This window comes from Nicotiana tomentosiformis, chromosome 2 (assembly GCF_000390325.3).
Source record: "Nicotiana tomentosiformis chromosome 2, ASM39032v3, whole genome shotgun sequence".
Classification (NCBI taxonomy): domain Eukaryota; kingdom Viridiplantae; phylum Streptophyta; class Magnoliopsida; order Solanales; family Solanaceae; genus Nicotiana; species Nicotiana tomentosiformis.
The window spans coordinates 92,494,211-92,509,682 of record NC_090813.1 but is presented as its reverse complement, the minus strand read 5'-3'; the positions used below and the strand labels follow the sequence as shown (position 1 = coordinate 92,509,682).

At 33.5% G+C, this 15,472-nt stretch overlaps 1 protein-coding gene across 1 annotated transcript; it reads left to right on the top strand.

Annotated features, from left to right (window-relative positions):
- Positions 1-6,953: 6,953 nt before the first annotated feature.
- Positions 6,954-7,355, top strand: LOC138905260 (uncharacterized). The gene has a single exon (XM_070193766.1). It carries the CDS (start codon positions 6,954-6,956, stop codon positions 7,353-7,355), a length of 402 nt encoding a protein of 133 aa, XP_070049867.1.
- The last annotated feature ends 8,117 nt before the right edge of the window (positions 7,356-15,472 follow it).

The window sequence follows — 15,472 nt, the reverse complement described above, 5'->3', positions numbered from 1 at the left end:
TTAAATTAAGTTTATTTTAGAGCTTTTTCTGGTGAGATTGACATAAGCAATTTTTTTGTTTCAATATTATTATTATTGAATTCTACACAACTGATGTGAAACTTTTTCTTTGAACGTGGAAAATATTTGAAACTCTTCGTTCAATTTGATTTTAATTATCTAAATTTGAATTTTGATATGGATTTTTGTTTTAAACATTATAGATTTCATTTAATGAAATGAATCTTGTAAAGTTTGAGATCATTGATGATTGTTGAGCCGCGGACTCTTTACTCTTTACTCTTACCGTGAAATTTATTAAAATTTTGAATATGGAAAAGGGTCAAAACTGCCCTTGAAGTATTAAAATTGGTACAAAAATATCATCCGTCTACCTATTTGAATAAAAATGTCCTTATTGTTATTTTTTTGGCTCAACATTGCCCTTATTACTAACAGAAAATTCTGGAAAAAAAATATTTAATTAATATCCACGTGCCACCGTTCCATTGGCCTAACTTAAATTTCAACTAAAATATAACTAAACTCACCCTTAACTCGTCCGAATATTGACCCGCTCCAATTTTAAAACCCCTCTCTCTCTCTCTCTCTCTCTCTCTCTCTCTCTCTCTCTCTCTCTCTCTCTCTCTCTCTCTCTGCCTTATTGCTACTTGGGCGGAATTCAACGGCGAATCCGCCGGAAATAGTAGCGTATACAGTAGCCTCTCTCATTTGCAAATTATGAGTAGAAAATCCTTTTTTTACTAGATTTAACACAATAATCTAATCGAGAAAATTGAATCCATGATAACAATCAAAATAAGAAAAAAAAATACTGAAGAAATGATCTAAAAAAATTGTTAATTATTATTAGTACATCATATGAACCCAGTGTGTATGAAATGTGACAAGTGCACAATACCCGTTACACGGAGTAGAAAAGCTTACATATTAATTGAATAAATAATGAAATAAATTAAAAAAATAGAAATACACATCACATAAATAATAAAAAAAATTGAAAAATAAATCCTCAAATTTTCACGGAGGAATAACAAAAAATAGTGAAGAAACCCTCCCACAAATTTCAAATAAAGGAAATTATATAACAAAAAATACCCATTGCATAAACAAAAAGAATCTAAACTTTTTGCATTAAGAAGAATATGACAATTTCTTCCATCTTCCATAAAAATAATTCTAATAGAGAACTCAATTTTGAGTTTGCCTCATGAATAATAGTAGACATACACTCGTAAGTAAATGCTCACTAATATGAAATAGCGAAGAGAGAGAGAGAGAGAGAGAGAGAGAGAGAGAGAGAGAGAGAGAGAGCTATATTTTAAAATTGGGACGGGTCAATATCTGGGCGGGTTACGGGTTGGGGTTTATGTTAGACCAATGGGACGGTGACACGTGGATATTATTTATTTTTTAAAAATAAATTTTCTGTTAGTAATAAGGGTAATGTTGAGCCAAAAAAATAACGGTAAGGACATTTTTATTCAAATAGGTGGACGGAGGACAATTTTGCACCAATTCCAATACTTCAGGGACAGTTCTGGCCCTTTCGTTTTGAATATCATACACAAGATTTTGACAATTATACATATAATAAAATTCTGCAATATTATTATTCGACAAAGAAATTCAATTGTACCTACTTCGAGTATTTACCCAAATTAATATAAAAAAGGCTCCATATCCTGGTGAGAAAAAAAGAAATAGGAGAATTGGTGTTGCCTCACTCCTCGCATGTAAAAGTAATCGATTTACGCACTGATTTGGTCCGGTAAAATGATTGAATTTTACCTTTTTTCTTGATTATTTGATTGTGCGCGTCGTTTGTAATATTACTTTAAATATGGTATTATTTTAATAGTGCTAGAAAATATTAAACTAAATGTTAAAATTTAGTTTCATGAAAGATATCACAGTAAAACTTAAACTTGATTGTTACGATTTAAATTTCATGAAATTTATATTGCAATAGAAAGGTTTATTCATAAAATGAAGTTAAACATAAATAAAAAAAAATCTTAATATTAAGATAGAGGGAGAACCTTTTTATTCCTCGAAATGATCATTAAGCTGATTCTGGATATGTTAACATCATTAAGGACAAATAATACCACAAGTCCTCAAACTATTCAAAAGTCTCAACTAAGGCTTGCATGTTAATAACTAAGGAAAATGGTTCATAATTTACTTTTTCCTTTTGCCTTTAACCAAAAAGGAACATATAAAGTCCTTATAAATTAAAAATTGCATTTTGTCCTTTAGTTTTCTATCCTAACCTTAATCTTAGTAATAACACCAAAAACTTATAAGGTCCAGAGACATAGTGATAACAGGTTAGGAAAAGAGTTGCAATTTTCTTGAAGCTTGTTTTCGTAACAAATATTAGTGTGCCTACAACTCTATCAATTAGAAGGGAGTAGCCTTTGACTTAATGAATTTAGGAATTATTAATCTTGTCTGAAGTTCCATTCTTCTAGAGAATCAAAGATCTTAAAGCAAATCGTAAAGCCGTAAATGTTTAATAGACCAGAATTAATACTTAATTCCCATTCATTTTTATGTTGATGGGGTCGCACGTAGTCACGATTAAAAACCATATTCTTCAGAAGCCCATTACTGACCCACAACTTCATAACATGGATGAACTCAGGGGTGTACGTACCTTATTTCTCCATTACATTTTAATTTGCTATATAAGGGTCATAAATTAGTTTTAAAATTTCCAATATTTTGTTTGATGACAAATTCATTACTTTTCATAAGCCATGTTTTTAAATTTCACTTTGAGAATGCAAGGTCTGCAATCGGTGCAGCAATGTTGAAAGCTCATCTTAACATCATTAGGTGTGGCACATCTACAAAGTCAATTGTTACCCTCCAATAACTATTTACTAGGAATGGTTTCTCACCTTTTTATTATTTTACTCATTAGGTTTAACAAAATTATAACCAAGAAAATGCTACTCCTTCCACCTCGCCCTTCCAGCAAGCTCCTTCTGCTTCTTGGCGATTACACTTTAGTATCAATAATTCCTTTGCAGATTTTCTTTTTCCAGAAATTGATATGCTCATATATATATATATATATATATATATATATATATATATATATAGACACACACACACTCCAAATTGTACCAAATTAAAATAATAAAGTTAGGAAAAGAGTCACTGTACGTGTTTATATGTCGGTGTCAAGTTTATAAACTAACATGGCCTATTGTCCCCAAGTGAGATCAAGAGACTATAATTGGAATGCAATATCATGAGTTCGATCTCATCGACCTTTTGATCGCTGCTTCTTAGTTCTCTATTAACTTGGTGGAAAAAAACTAACGCTGGGTTAATGGGGTTTATCCTAAGTTGAACTCAGACATCATCCCTATTTTTCCTTAAAATGTGGATCTATGATCTGTCGCTCTTGCGCGGAATAATAATTGTAATTTTTTCCCATCCTATATATTATTTGAAACCTTATTACCCTTTCTACACATGTTTCAATTTAATTACATGACCATATACAATTTACCAATTATATACAAATAAGTTTTAAATGAATATCCCTTTATATTAGGAATTGGATAAGGAATATAAGTTATTTTCTTATCCCTTTCTCTCTCTCTCTCTCTCTCTCTCTCTCTCTCTCTCTCTCTCTCTCTCTCTCTCTCTCTCTCTCTCTCTCTCTCCGTCTATCTACTCTCCTTCTCTGTTTTCCCCAATTTTTCTTCATTTGATGTTCTCTGTTTTTTTATGCTTTCTTATTGTATAAAGTTATAATGAAATTCATCAATGAATTTCAATCGTTTTAACTTACCAATTTCCTTTCATGTTGTACAATTGGTGTTCAAATCGAAATTGTCAATCAATGAATTTTGAAGGTGTTTGACTCTCCATCACTAACAACCATTAAAAAGCTTTGAAGCTTTGAAATCGAATTTGGATTTTCAAAAATCATTATTTGTTTGGATTTGGTGTTGTTGCAAATAATTGAGAATATTGTTTGGAGTTTATATCTCAATTTTGAGGGTGTTTTGGTAAAGATTAGACTTGATTTTGACTGAATTTCAGATTGAAACTCGAAGAAGAAGAAGTAGAACACATGGCATACAATATACTTACGAAATTGTAGTAAAGTTATATTATAATTGTATGTAAATTGTATTCTGTTGTAGTTATATATTTTATTTTATTTGAATGTTGTATGAAAGTTGAAAAATAATTGTATAATGTATGAATCGTTGTATAAAATTTGTATTTAAGTTATCAATACTATCTTTTTACCTAAAGTTGTTGATATGTATCAAAATTGTATTAAGAGAGTAAGTTTTGATTGGAATTTTAGAGAGGAAGAAACACACACCACATACAAAATATATACAAATCAGATACAAAATATACAAAAGATATATCTATACTATATTAAAAGAACGAAACCCCTATCGAAATGTTGTTCGCCTTTTTTATCCTTCGTAAATTTATTTTATGTTGGATATAATTGTAATTGTAATCACTACTAATTTTTTATTTTATTTTTGGGGATAAAACCAAAACTGTCGTGTATCACCGTTTTTATTGGAGATGACTTTATTTATGTTTAGGATTCTTTAGGCTTTATTTGTTTAGGATTAGCATTCTTTAGTATTTACTAACGTGTTGCTTTCTTTTAGGTTTAGGCTTCTTTAGGTTTGACTTCGTTGGAATATTTCATCCTATTGTTAGTTCCCCATCGACATGAGTTCAAGGTTCAAAACAAGCTAACTCTTTTCTACTTTTTCCCTTATCTAATGTTCTATGGATACTGCTATTCTTTTTTTACTTATTTCCTTATCAATATTTGTTATTTTTTAAAGTTATTAGACTTTTCACTTTCTTCAAACAATATATATTTAACAAATTTATGTAAGCCATTCTTGATCGAGTCTTTAATATTATTGTGCAGATGAAAAAAGATTCATGTGGAGCGTGTGATTGAGACTTAGAGCCGACTAGGACGGGATTTTAAAGGCAATTTTTTTTTTTCAAATTTTATTTCTCATTTATATTGTTAAGGTTTTATTACATGTTTTTACATATTATATGTTCAAATAAATACTTCTTTGCGAGAACCATATTTATAAGGAAAAAATAGAGATTTGTTTGCACAATTAGCTATTGTACGTTTTGATTTAATTTTTGATAAATATCTATAATAATTTTCAATTATATGAAATGATAGAGTCTACTAATATGATACGTGGTTACAAAACTACAAAGACGGGCTTCAAAGTCCAAAACTTATAGGAAATAAATGTTTAGGGTTTGAATTTAACTAATACTAAAAGAATTTTCTAAATATAAATCTCACTTGAACAAACACACTATAGAGATAATTAGCATATATATTCAATTCGGACTTCAAATCATTCTCTTAGAAAAATAAAATATTCTGACGAAAAATAAGTTACTAAATAATTTGAGTTGAGGCTATGAGGACTTATGTGGAATAATATTGTTTCCGTTATTGAGTTTGCTAAGTAGAATCAATATTCATTATTTCAAGGAATTTAAATTACTTTTTATAACTCAGTAGATAATTCTTAATAATTTTTACTTTTATTTTATAACTCAATAGATAATTTTTATGTAATTTTTTAAAATCTGTTACCCATCGACATAGAGTACATGCGCAACGCACGTAACATAGGACTAGTTGTATAAAATGTGTATAAAAATTATATTTAAGTTGTATGATATTGTAATTGTATTTAACTGGGTAGAAATAATGTATGAAAGTTGTAGATAAGTTGTATAATATATAATTAGTTGTATGAAATTTATTTTTATTATGTATAAAATCTTATACAAAATATAAAAAAGACATATTGTATAAAATTTGTATAAAAATTATATTTCAGTTGTATGATATTGTAGTTGCATTTAATTGGGTAAAAATAATGTATGAAAGTTGTAGATAAGTTGTAAATAAATTGTATAATATATAATTAGTTGTATGAAATTTATTTTTACTATGTATGTTATTGTAGATATTCAAATTTGCATTAAATTTGTATAAAATTTATTTTTTATTTATATGTTGATGTACCATATCGACACATGTACACTGATTCATATTTCTTTCAACGGAAAAACTTGAATATTGATGGGAACTGAATGATTTGGGTGGAGTGAAGCAAGAAGAAAGGGAGTTAGTTCAGAAGTTCCTGGTGGATGTCGAAAATGAGTATATTTTGATATATGAGTTTTATTTACAAATAACTTGCCTTGAATCTGTAGCTATTTGCAAGATTCCATATATTTTGAAAATAAATTCTCGTTAGAAAGAAAGTGTGAAAGTATAAGGAAAAATATTTGGAAATCAGGCAGATGTGGTGAATCAAACAAATAATGCCTTGAATCTCATTATCAAATGGTTAATGCTCAATGTGGATGTTATTTCGTAAAGAAATAATTACAAATACTAGTAGAAAAACAGTTAACACTTTTGGGCTTGCAAAAGAAGAAGTGATCACTGGTATAATCAAGGAAAAGAATGGGTCACTCCCGATTGCCGTTTCTTTGGGGCGTCTATGTGTTCTTCGATTTCAACGTATTAATGTTTATATTGAGAACATAGGCATAGGGGTAGTTATGTAGTTAGTGTGTTGGGGATAATTATGTAATTTGTGCATTTGTTAGTTTAGTCGGTCAGTAAATGTGTATTAATACTGTGGCTTTGTTTTTCAATAAAAACAGTTTACATTTCCAGTCTCTCTTCTCTCTTCTACTGCGACCAAGTTCTAGCTTGAGTGCTTCCATGCTGACTTTGACATGGTATCAAAGCCATCAGAGAAGATCTGAGTACGCTTCTCGATCATTAGATTACAGAAGCTAAAGCTCGTTAGAAGATAGTTGATTTCTCAAAATTCTGGCATTTGCGAAATTTCTTTTGCAATTATGTTTTCTTCGACTTAGAAATGGGGGAAAACAAAATTAATCATACTCATCCGTTGTTCGTGCATCCGTCAGATACTTTGAGCTCAGTGCTAATTCCGGTTCAGCTCAAAGAATCCGAGAACTATGGCTTGTGGTGGAGATCGATGAAGATTGCACTTCAAGCCAAGCGAAAGCTAGGGTTCGTTGATGGTAAACACACCCAGGCCTTATTTCCGGCAGCATTGCATGAGAATTGGAAAACTTGTAACACTATAGTCCTTTCATGGATTATGAATACTGTATCACCAGATCTACTCAGTGGGATAATGTATGCATCGAATGCCCAAGCTGTATGGGAGGATCTTCGTGAAAGGCTTGACAAAGTCAATCGAAGGAGGATCTATCAGCTACATAGGGAAATTGCAACAATATCAAGGTACTGATTCTGTTTCTACATATTTCACAAAATTGAAGGAATTGTGGAGAGGGGGGAATTTGACGCAATAGTGCCGCCTCCTAGCTCTGTGAAGGACTATATTTAGCACCTAAGTCAGTAGAGGCTACTTCAATTTTTAGGAGGTCTAAATGACTCGTATAGTCAGGCAAGACGCCAAATCCTAATGAAATCCATTGAACAAAGTCTAAATGAGGCATATTCCATGGTTATTGAGGATGAGACTCAGAGAAGATCACGAGGGCATAACTCTGCAGGTCTCAACTTATTAGTGGAAGGAAATGACATTATTGCATTTTGGAGTGCTAAAGGATCTCAGATGCAGAAACCTAGAAAAAATTTTAGTATACAGTGTGAATTCTGTAAAATGAAAGGACACAGTAAGGAGAATTGCTATCAATTGATTGGATATCTAGCAGATTTCAAAGGCAGAAGGAAGCAAGTGGCTAATTCAGCGCCCTTTGGTGACTCTACACAATTAGGAAATCATGCACAACATCAAGGAATGTGAAATAATCCAAGAAATGGACACACAAGTCATGGAGCTACACGACCATTAGGTCCAAGTGTTGATCATACCAATGCAGGATACACAGGATTGAGCATGCCAATGCCATTCACTCCAGAACAGTATGATCAAATTCTGATGATGCTACAAAAAGACAATACACCTGAGCCAATAGCTAATGCAGCAGGTATAACTGGTCCTCCCGATTAACAGAATTTCTTACCCGGTCTTCTGTGTTCGTGGACCATAAATAGAGTTAAATTTCCTCGATTTGGGATTTTAAAATAAACCGGTGACTTGGGACACCATAACTTATTCCAAGTGGCGACTCTGATCAAATAAATAATCTCATTTCGATTAATGTCACTTAAATTAGAAAAAATTCCTTATTCATTCGGTAAAAAGGAGGTGTGACAAGCATTTGATTTTTTACATGGTGATGTATGAGGTCCTTATAAAACCCCTACCTATGATGGGAATAGATACTTTCTCACTTTAGTAGATGACTATAGTAGAATGGTTTGGATATTTCTGCTCAAGCTTAAAAGTGATGTACCTACTATAATAAAGGACTTCATAACTCTTGTAAAGACTCAGTTTAATAGTGCAATAAAGGTGTTCAGATCAGACAATGAAACAAAGTTCTTTAATTCTCATTGCACAGATTTATTTAAGGCTGCAAGTGTGGTTCATCAAAGATCCTGTGTCTATACACCCCAACAGAATGGGGTGATAGAGAGGAAACACAGATATATTCTTGAGGTTGCTAGAGCCATCAGGTTCCAGGGGAGCATTCCATTGAAGTTCTGGGGATTTTGTGTGCAAAATGCAGTATATATAATCAACAGAATTCCCTTCACAACATTAGCAGGGAGGTCTCCCTTTGAAATATTCTATGGCCGACCACCTAGATTGCAACATCTCAGGGTTCTAGGAAGCTTATGTTATGCAAGTGTCACTGATAGAAGTGACAAATTTGGAGTTAGATCAGAACCAACAGTACATATGGGATACTCATCTACTCAAAAGGGTTATAGGTTATACTCTTACTAATAAACATTTTTTTGTAAGCAAGGATGTATCTTTTAAGGAATATATTTTTCCCTTCAAGACAAAAACATCTACAAATATGAGGCCTAATGTTGAGTAGTTTGTTGATGCTGATGATGCATTCATCAAAGATCCAACCCCAGAAGTCTCAGAGACAACTCTTGATTCATCAGTTGCACCTCAACCTTCTCCTGAGGTTTCCTCAACTCTTGATCCTGATGGTCTAGCTCCTGAGGCCCTACAACAGTCTCACCTCACATCACCTCTTACAGCAGTGATGTCACACCCAACTATAGCTCCCTTACATGACATGCCAGAAGAGGGTTTAAGGAAGTCTACTAGGACCTCCAAACCACCTGGCTGGCTCAATGATTTTATTCATGGAATGCCAATAACTGGTCCTTCTACTGCTTTGGGATCCAGCTACCCCATATCTGCCTACATGTCCTACGCTTCATTGTCTCCACCTTACTTCAAGGCACTTTGTTCGTTCTCAGTTGTTACAGAACCAACTTCCTATGCTGATGCTCTTCAAGATCCCAAATGGATTGCTGACATGGATGAAGAATTGCAGGCTTTACAGGATAACCACACCTGGAGTTTAGTTCCCTTTCCAGCCGACAAGAGGGCTATAGGGTGTAAATGAGTGTTTATGGTAAAGTACAATGCCAAAGGGGAGGTGGAAAGCTATAAATCTTGCTTGGTGGCCAAAGGTTACACACAACAAGAGGGTCTTTACTATCAAGATACCTTCTCCCTTGTGGTGCAGTTAGTGTAACTAGTTCTACTGACAGTAAAGAAAAGGGTGATAAATAGATAGTAGATACAGGTGCAACAGATCACATGGTTTCAAATAGTGAAATGATTTCTAAGCCTAAGGAGCAATCTAGCTGTATTGGTGGAAAAGTTTATTTACCAAATGGAGATAGCTTGGCCATTTTTTGTGTAGGAAATTCTGAGTTAGATCAAGGGATTATATCCAATGTGCTTTGCATCCCAGGTTTTAAATTCAATCTAGTGTCAGTGTCAAAACTGACTAGGGAATTAAACTGTTGTATGTTGTTCTTTCCTGATTTTTGCCTAATGCAGGACCTTCACACTGGAAAGGTGAAGGGGACTGGTAGGTTGAAAGGAGATCTATACTATTGGCCTCACAGTGATAAAGACAGGGTTCACGCTTCAGCAACACTGTGTGTGACCAATGAAGAAGAGCTATGGCATAGAAGATTTGGGCACATTCCACCTAAGGTTTTACAACAAATGCACATAATAAAGCACAATAAGTTGCATAATAATAATGTCTATCCTATTTGTCCTTTGGCAAAGCAAACAAGATTTTCTTTTCCACAAAGTAGTAGCAGAGCTTCTAAAGCATTGTGAGTACCTAATTTTTGCCCTAATATAAAATTACTCCTAAAAAATCTAAAAAATAGCTTTAAATTATTTTTCTATTTTTTTTCTTAGTTTGCTTTGTACGTATTCATGTTTGATGCATTTTTAAGTTGTATTTTAAATCTTAAAGAAAATACAAAAATATTTTAAATTTTTAGATTTTTAAGATTTTAATTGCATAATCAATTGCATTTGTAAAACACTAAAATACCAAAAAATATATTAGTAACTTTACATGCATTGGTTAGCTAAATGAATTAGTTAATGATAGAAAAATAGGTCATTTGGTTAATTTTACAAATTAGTTAGAATTAGGAGTGTTAAATAAATTGATTAGTCTTGCAAAATACAAAGAAAGAAAAGAGAAGGCTATGGGATCTCATTACATCTTTGGGCCAGGTGCTTCTAGTGGCCCATTTTCCTTCCATTCGCCCCAGCCCACTATCCGCCGGCCTAAAATCCCCCCCCCCCCCCCCATGTCTAAAATACACCCTAGTTCCCCTCTCCATCACCACCGGAAGAAGAGATCAGATTTCCCCCTTCTACACCCAAAAAAACCCTAGTCGCCACCCCTCTCTTTTCTTTTCTCTCTATCACATAAGCTCATTCTTGCCTCATTCCCGTCTGAATACAGAGGCATATGCACACCTCTCACTCACGGATCACACATGAAAAGAGCTCACCATAGAGGTAGAAACAAAAACTTTCCAAAAATTCAAAAACTCAAAAAAGGAGATCTGAAAATAAGCTTTGAGAAACGATTTTTTGGGTTTAAAGGTTGCTGAAGGTTAAGTTCGTTGCTTCTGATTACTGCTCCGCTCAGCTTCATTTGCTTCCTTCTCAGCCTTTATTTGGCATTCGCTATTTGTTTTCGCACAACTAGGTACTCACCTCAATTTACATACTCAAATTTGTTTGATTTGGATCCTGACTATGTTGTTTGGTTTATTGCTTTCTGAGTTCACTTGATTTGCTTGCCTGTATTACATGAATTTTCGAGAATTCAGCTTACGATCCCGTCATCCTTCATTGTACATACTGTTAATTTGAAATCTGTGTGAAATATGAACAAAAGTGGTTCCAGGTAGTGATGAAGCTGTGATTCTAACACCTTGAGTTATGAACTGTTTTGGCAAGCATTTATGTTATTCTCATGGTTTTTTTTATATGAGTTTGGCAATTTTGAAAGTTCATATTGCAGTAAAAGCTTGTTTGTTGTAGTAAATAGGGATCAATTTTTCTTTCATCATGTTACTTTTATTTTCCTTACTGATGATATTCTTACTAGTTTAAGTTCAATCCTATCTTGTTTGTTGTTTTATGTATTGATGAATATCCTGAAATTGTATTTGCTTGATTTGATTTGATTTGGACTCCACATAAGTTAAAAGAGTTGATGACGTGAAGTTTTTTTTTTAGATTGATTTGTATCCCGATTCTCTATTCAATATCATTGATACTTCATTTGATAAGTGCTGGAAGAGAAGCTTTGAGAAGCTTTGAATATGCTTAGTGATCAATTTCACATTTCCCCATAATTTTATTTTTCCATAAATCATGGCCTTTACAATAATCTCAAAGTTAAGAAATAATCATAAATGCGCTAGTTGCTTTAGGCGCGATTAATAAATTATCGTGGCTATGGGTATGGTTCCTGTGGCATAGTCATGATACGTAATCCCCCAATTCGAGTGTGCGTTTCACGCGACTTGACCACAACTTCGAATAATAATAAAAAATTAACATGTTATAAATCGCGGGTGCGTTTCACGTGGCGCGATTCGTAATATGTACAAAATAAACGAGTGCACGACATCGCGACTTGTTCAAATAAATTTCATAATACTAAAAGCAGTTTAAAAGTTAAAAATGCACAATAGGCTTTTAAACATGTAATAAATCAGATAATTAGGCCAATTATTAATAGTTGAGCGACCGTGCTAAAATCATGGAACTCGGGAGTGCCTCACACCTTCTCCCGGGTTAATAGAATTTCTTACCCGGTCTTCTGTGTTCGTGGACTATAAATAGAGTCAAATTTTCTCGATTTGAGATTTTAAAATAAACCGGTGACTTGGGACACCATAACTTATTCAAAGTGGCGACTCTGATCAAATAAATAATCTCATTTCGATTAATGTCACTTAAATTGGAAAAAAACCCCTATCCCTTCGGGAAAAAGGAGGTATGACAGCTCTGGCGACTATGCTGGAGAATAGAACCCAGAATCTCTGGTTCAGAGTTCAGAATTCGAGCTTAGAATAACTGTTATACTTAGTTTTTGTCTATTATCTGATTTTAGAAAGTTCAAGTAATAGAAAAAGAAGAAAAGAACAGTCAAAGTCTCATGCCCTCCGAAAATAAAAGTTGGGGCAACTTGTTTTGGAAAAAGAAGAAAAAAGAAAAAAGAAGACAAAGAAAAAGAAAGAAAGATGAAAAAAAAGTTAAGTCATATGTTTGAACTACGTTAGACCTGATTCCTTAAAAAAAAGGATACGTAGGCAGCTTTACACGATTCGGTCTAACCAAATAAGAATTCAAAAAAAAAAAGAAAATAAAAAAATCCAAAAATCCCCAGTATCAGAAACAGGGACAAAGATTTTATTCCACTTTTGAAAGAGTCGATTCCAAGAGTTGTAAGTCTACAACCCCTCATTTTGAGTGTATTTTGAGTCTTATGCCGTCCTTTCTTTCCAACCCATCCAAAAACCTTCCGAATAAAGACCTCCCGATATGCCTTTAAGAATGCCAAGAGAAGTATGCAATGAGCAACGATTGTCACGTAACATAAAACATTGTCAGTTGCTCACACTAGAAAGCAAAAGAAAAAGAAAAATAAAGAAGAAAAAATGAGAGTCTTACTAGTGAAAACCCTCATGAGCATTGTAAGATGACGGTAAGCAGAGATGAATAAATGAGAGAGACTTGTTGGTGAAAACCTCTCGGGGCACCATTAGTCGATAGTGAGTCGTGAAGCTGATGCAAAGGATTGGCACGAACAAGCCCGACTTCAAAATCATAAGAATGGTAAAAGGGAAGATTTGGTCAGTTTGATAGATCAGACTGTTAAGTCCAAAATGCATGTCATGATCATTAAGGCTAGCTATTGAAAAAAAAAACTCTTCCTTCTGTCCTTCCTGACAGGGGCACTTCTTGTTAATACTATTTCTTTGCACCATTGTGTCCCTTCACTCTGGGTCAGTCCTTGTCAAAATAAGTAAGAAAAGATTTCAAAATCTGCCACCAGCTTTTCAGTTGCACAAAGTAAATTTGGCCAGCACACTTAGTTGTTACTGTCAACATGCCTTGCGGATTCATGCAAAGACTTTTCCCCAAAATATGTCAGCCTATTCGGGTAAAGCAAGCAAAGATAACCTCAAGGTTAATCAGAGATTCTCTGTAGTACCGAAGAATAACTACGAAGTGTGCATATCGTGCAAAAGGCTCTTACCAGTTGTGATTCTCTCTGATAGACAAATTGCTCCAAAAGCAAAGCCATTTAAGATATCAGAAAAGGTTATCCAAGAAAAGAAATCTCTCTTTTGAGATAAGGCTGATTGAGCCACAAATACAAATGGTACTGAGTGTGAAACAATCAGGGTTGATGCAGAGCAAAAAGTCTCTTGAAACTGACTCAAGCTGATTGAGCAAAAGCCAAGCTGCCCAAGACTCAAGGCCACAAACCGACCATCATTTTTAAAACTTACAAAATTTTCTTTGTTTGAAATAGGAACAAAGCAGTGCAAGGAAGTTGGTTCAAAAACAAAAAAAAAAGAGAAGAAAAGAAAGACCAAAAAAAGAAGAAGAGAAGAGCCGACAAAAGGAAGTTTCTCAAATCTTTGCCTTTATCTGTCTTACTAGTGTGCATAAAATGTTTCCATTGCTTTTCACATTTTTCCTCCTAGGATAAATAGTCCTAGTCTGATGGATTTTCTCCCAATAAAAATCTTAGTCTGATGAATTTTTCTTCTAAGATAGAAAACCTAGTCTGATGAACTTTTTCCTAGGATCAAAATCTTAGTCTGATAAATCTTTCTCCTAAGATACCATAAAAAAAGGACCTAGTCTGATGAACTTTCTCCAAGGATCAAAATCTTAGTCTGATGAATCTTTCTCCTAAGATAGAAAATCTAGTATGATGAAGTTTCTCCTAGGATAAACGTTTTAGTCTGATGAATCTTTCTCCTAAGATAACAAAAAAAAAGACCTAGTCTGATGAACTTTCTCCTAGGATCAAAATCTTAGTCTGATGAATCTTTCTCCTAAGATAGAAAACCTAGTCTGATGAATTTTCTCCTAGAATCGAAATCTTAGTCTGATGAATCTTTCTCCTAAGATTGAAAACCTAGTCTGATGAACTTTCTCCTAGGATCGAAATCTTAGTCTGATGAATCTTTCTCCTAAGATTGAAAACCTAGTCTGATGAACTTTCTCCTAGGATAGAAATCTTAGTCTGATGAATCTTTCTCCAAAGATACCAACAAAAAAAAAGAGACCTAGTCTGATGAATTTTTTTCCTAGGATCAAAATCTTAGTCTGATGAATCTTTCTCCTAAGATTAAAACCTAATCTAATGAATTTTCTGCTACGATAATAAGTTTAAAAAAAGGGAAGTCTGGATTTTTTTTTCTTTTTCTTTTTTTAAAAAGAAAGGGTCAATTTTCAGTTTTCTTAAGTTATCAATCTTTAGTTTTCTTGAAATCAGGGGTCCCGCCTGGAGAATAGGGTCAGTTTTTAGTTTAGTCAAGCTTAGTTTATAGTTTTCCGCAAGCTCAATCTAAAATTTAGGAGACGCACTTTCTAGTTTAGGTTTTTCAGATTTTTATTTCTTTAGGAGACGCACATCCTAGTCGAGTCTTTAATTTTACTCTCATCATTGCATCATTCATCAATAACATAGGTGATTTATAGTTCTGCTAACAACTCACAAATCTTCCTAGTACAAACTGGGGCAGAAAAGTTTCTTTTGTTTTGTCTATTTTGTTGTAGCATCAGGCACCCACCTGGAGAATGTGGGAATTCATTTCAAGTGTAAGTCAACATCAGGCACCCACCTAAAAAACGAGGGAATTTATTTTAAGTTTTTAAGTCAGCATGTGCCCACCTGGAGAATTAGGGAATTTATTTCAAGTTTTAAGTCATCAGGCGCCCACCTA